The sequence below is a fragment of the Lottia gigantea genome (assembly GCF_000327385.1).
Source record: "Lottia gigantea unplaced genomic scaffold LOTGIsca_157, whole genome shotgun sequence".
Taxonomy (NCBI): domain Eukaryota; kingdom Metazoa; phylum Mollusca; class Gastropoda; family Lottiidae; genus Lottia; species Lottia gigantea.
Window position 1 is genome coordinate 152,586 of NW_008707910.1, and position 4,465 is coordinate 157,050.

At 40.8% G+C, this 4,465-nt stretch overlaps 1 protein-coding gene across 1 annotated transcript in view; it reads right to left on the reverse strand.

Annotated features, from left to right (window-relative positions):
* Nucleotides 1-4,465, reverse strand: part of LOTGIDRAFT_173364 (hypothetical protein) — a gene marked incomplete at both ends in the record, with an annotated part of 8,894 nt that overhangs the window by 2,483 nt on the left and 1,946 nt on the right. The window contains one exon of the mRNA XM_009050842.1: nucleotides 621-1,539. Within this exon, the coding sequence (XP_009049090.1) occupies nucleotides 621-1,539 (919 nt within the window). The remainder of the gene's footprint in view (nucleotides 1-620; nucleotides 1,540-4,465) is intronic.

Consider the following 4,465-nt stretch of genomic DNA (forward strand, 5'->3'; position numbering starts at 1 on the left):
AACTTTATATATGAAAATATCAATTATCTACATTCAAATACAACAATACACTTTATGAAAAATGGTGTTAATAAAAATAAATGGGCGCTGCTACGAGACACAAATTGCATAACATGAATCACATAGCACAGTCCTATACACAAATTGAATTGGTCTAAAATAGGAACCACGAACCAAAGCACTGTCATATTCACAAAGTGGCACAAAATCACAATCACGTATAATAAAAACAATGCACAATAGCCCAAAATATTTGGGGTGGCACACACGTTAAAAATACCACACAAGCACTAAATTATACTGGAACAACACAAATCACAAAGGATCATTCAGAAAATGCCGAATAAAAGAATTAACACCGGTAAGAATAATCACAAAGGACCGCCCGATAAAAATTGGGTAATGAGGTACCGCCGATAAAGCTAGTCACATGGGACCTTCGGGGTATAGCTCATAGAGAAAGATTTCTAACCTGCTGAGAGCACAATCTCTTTCTCTCTTTCTTTCTGAAGAATCATTCGTCTGCTTGTGTTTATATAGCGAGAAAATCCGTCTCTACTCTCACTGTCCTGCTCTCCCCATCCTCCGTCATACTCTCTACTTCCACAATCTTCTTATACCTCACCATACAACACTGCGTCCCCGTTTCCCCTGTCTCCACTTTCGTCTCTGTAGCTCTATCCACTTTCCCTCCTTCTTTCTCCTCTACTTCCTCACCATCACCCGACGTTTCCAAAGAGTCTCCACCTGCACTACTCTCTTCACTAATATCACTATATAAAGAGAAATTAAGATTAGGCGCACCACCCAACTCTTTGTCCAGCCTTATCATCCTCAACAAACCACCTTTATCTTCCATTCTAAATCTTTTATCTTCTCCATCACTATCATCCTTATCCCCACCATCTATATCTTCATCAACCCTTTTCTCGTCATCTATCTCTCTATTAGCCTTCTTCCCATCATCTATATCGCTATCATCCTTCGTCTTGTAATCATCCTTCTTTTTCGCACCATCCTTCTTGTCAAGCTTCTTCTCAACAACCTGGTCATCATTCTGGTAATCCTGTCTCCTCTCATCATCCTTCTTCCCAACGTCCTTCTTCCTCTCGTCCTTCTTCCTATCACCACCCTTCTTCTTCTCATCCTTCTTCCTCTCATCATCCTTCTTCTTCTCATCATCCTTCTTCCTCTCGCCCATCTTCCTATTATCATGCTTCTTCTTCTCATCATCCTCGCCCAACTTCCTTGGAATAGAAGAAACACACATTACATATGTGTCGAGATAAGCAGGTTGTCGGCGTACTCTTTCATACCTAGAGGTTACAGGAGCAAAACCCTGGACATTTAACGATTCCGCATTATCGCCACCCACATTACTATCACAATAGTCACTGTCAGGAGAGTCATCTATCGGTTCACATGACGCATCTCTATCGGCATCTACATTGTCGTCACTATCAAGGAAGTCGTCTATCGGTTCACATGGTGCATCACTGTCAGATTCTTCGTCACGTTGGTTGTATATACTTAACCCATCTACATGAACCACCTGTTTACGTCTAGAAGGTACCATCTTCAATCTCATACGTTATGTCACTGAGCTTTCGCACAACTTCAAATGGTTCTTTCCATCGTTTCGCGAATTTGTTGGGAATACTGGGCGTCAATGTTGGTGTAAAAAGCCACACTTTATCACCTGATTTCAGATCGTCTTTTCCATTCCTGTGATCATAATAGTTTTTCTGACGTTTAGTCTCTACCTGGATCTGGTCACGAACAAATTGGTGACAAAAGATGAGCCTGTCCCTTAAAGTTTTATTCCACACATGTTGCTCTTTTACTGTCTGTGGTGGGCGACCAAACTGAAGTACGAGCGGAGTGTTGAACTCTCTTCCAAACATGGCGTAATTAGGTGTAACACCAGAGGTGTCGTGTTTACTGGTTCTGTAGGCATACATCACATATGGTAAATACGTATCCCAATGGTCACCCTTCTGTTGTACGAACGACGAATGTTTTATGAATTCCTAACATACGACACATTTCTTGGAACACGGAACTTTCGAATTGTGTGCCTTGATCACTATGAATTTGTCTTGGAATTCCAAAAGACAAGATAAACTTTTCCACTAGAGTAGTTGCCACGGTTCTTGCCTCAATATCTTTTATTGGGAAAGCATCAGCAAATTTAGTAAAATAATCACAGATAACGAGAATATAACGGTTTCCGCTCTCCGTGGGTGGATCAATCCGTCCAACGATATCTATTGCAATCCTCTCAAAGGGCGCACCTGCAGCATAGGAGGACAATGGTGCCTTTCTCTTCCTCATCTTTATCGCAGCACATTATTTACACGAATTTATATAATCTTGTACATCCTGCTTCAACCCTGGCCAGTAATAACCTTGTTTAATTTTCTCCTCTGTCTTACTGATTCCAAGATGAGCTCCTGTGGGCAAGTCATGTGTAAGGTGCAAAACCTCTTTCTGTCTGCTTTCTGGAACCACAACACGTTTCAATACAACATCAAACTTAGTTTGCTCCAGGATCAGAACTCCATCTTCAATTAACAAGGAATCCCACTTTGTTAAAACTTTCTTTACACACGGGCTCTTGGGAGATACATCTCTCCACTTTGGTTTAATTCTCGATTCAACCCAGGTCTTAATGGAACCAACCTCTTTTTTCATCTCCTTGCATCTTCCTTATGACATTAGTATCAATACCTATAAGTCCTACTAACCCGTCACATTCTTCTGTATTTTCATCACCAACTCCACACTGAACACATGGTCTTCGACTCAACGCATCGGCGTTATTATGTACTCGGCCTGCTCTATGTATAACTTCAAAATTAAATTGGGCTAACTGTTCGATCCAACGTGCTACCTGACCTTCGGGATTTTTAAAGTTTAACAGCCACCTTAATGCTCCATGATCTGTTCTGAGAGTAAATTATTTTCCATAGAGATAGGCCTTAAAGTATTTCACGAAGTACACAACGGCCAAAAGTTCTTTACGCGTAACACAATAATTTCTCTCAGCTTTAGTGAGGGAACGACTACCATAAGCTATGACACGTTCTACTCCATCAAAAACACCACAGCTCCAATTCCATAACCACTAGCATCAGTATCCACAATGAAAGGCTTGTTTAGGTCAGGATACGCCAGAACAGGACTTTCAGTAAGTTTGTGCTTAAGGGTATTGAAGGCTTCCTCACACTCTTTTGCCCAAATAAACTCTCTACCCTTTTCAGTGAGTCTATTTAAAGGTTTAGCTATAGCTGAAAATTGTGGAATGAATCTCCGATAGTAACTACACAACCCCACAAAACTGTGCACTTCGGTTAAATTTATAGGTCTTTTACAGGTTTTAACACATTGAATCTTGGCTGGATCTTTTGAGATCCCATCAGCTGACACAACATGTCCTAAATATTTCACTTCATCACGAAACAAATAACACTTTGAAGCCTTCAGTTTCAGACCAGCCTCTCGTAATCGGTTAAACACTATTTTCGAAAAAATAATTATGTCGTCAAGATACACCAAACAAACTTCCCATTGCAATCCTTGAAGAACAGATTCCATTAGCCTCTCAAAGGTTCCTGGTGCGTTACATAAACCAAAGGGCATGACTTTAAACTAGTAAAGGCCTTTAAAAGTTGTAAACGAGGTTTTTGGTCGATCACTTGGGTCCACCTCGATCTGCCAGTAGCCACTTTCTAAATCCATGGTCGACAGCCACTGAACACCAGACGGTGTATCCAACGTCTCATCAATACAGGGTAAGGGGTATGCGTCCTTAACAGTCAAAGAGTTTAATTTCCTATAGTCCACACAAAATCTCAAACTTCCTTCAGACTTCTTCACTAACACCACTGGACTAGCCCAGGGCCCACTTGATGGTTCAAAATCTCATTGGCCATCATGTCCTCTACCATCTTATCCATCTCTATCCTTTGGTGAATTGCCACCCGTCTGGGTCTTTGCTTTATTGGTTCAGCGTGGCCAACATTTATTGTGTGTTTCACAAGTCCTGTTTTTCCAAGATCTGCAGACGAAGAGGCAAACAGATCATGATGTCTTGTAAGTAAGTGCTCGATCTGCCTAGATTGCTCTCGATCCAACTCCTCACAAGTCCAGAACATGAGGTGGTAACTCTGGGCAAATATTGGGTGTTTGGGATACTCTCTCAGTCTCAACCACTCTTACTGGAACTAAGTCACCAACCGATGTGTTTTTATAAACAAAGACATCATAATCATTTGCATTGAATAACCTCACTGGTACCCAAGGGTTATCATTATTTATATAACAAATAGCTCTAGCCGACAAGATTTGCTTTTCTTTATACAGACGTTCAATGGGCTCCATCATTACATCCCGATACTTAACTAATACTTAACATATACCAATAGGTTCTTCTAGATGAGTTTCGTATGTATTACCATTCAAC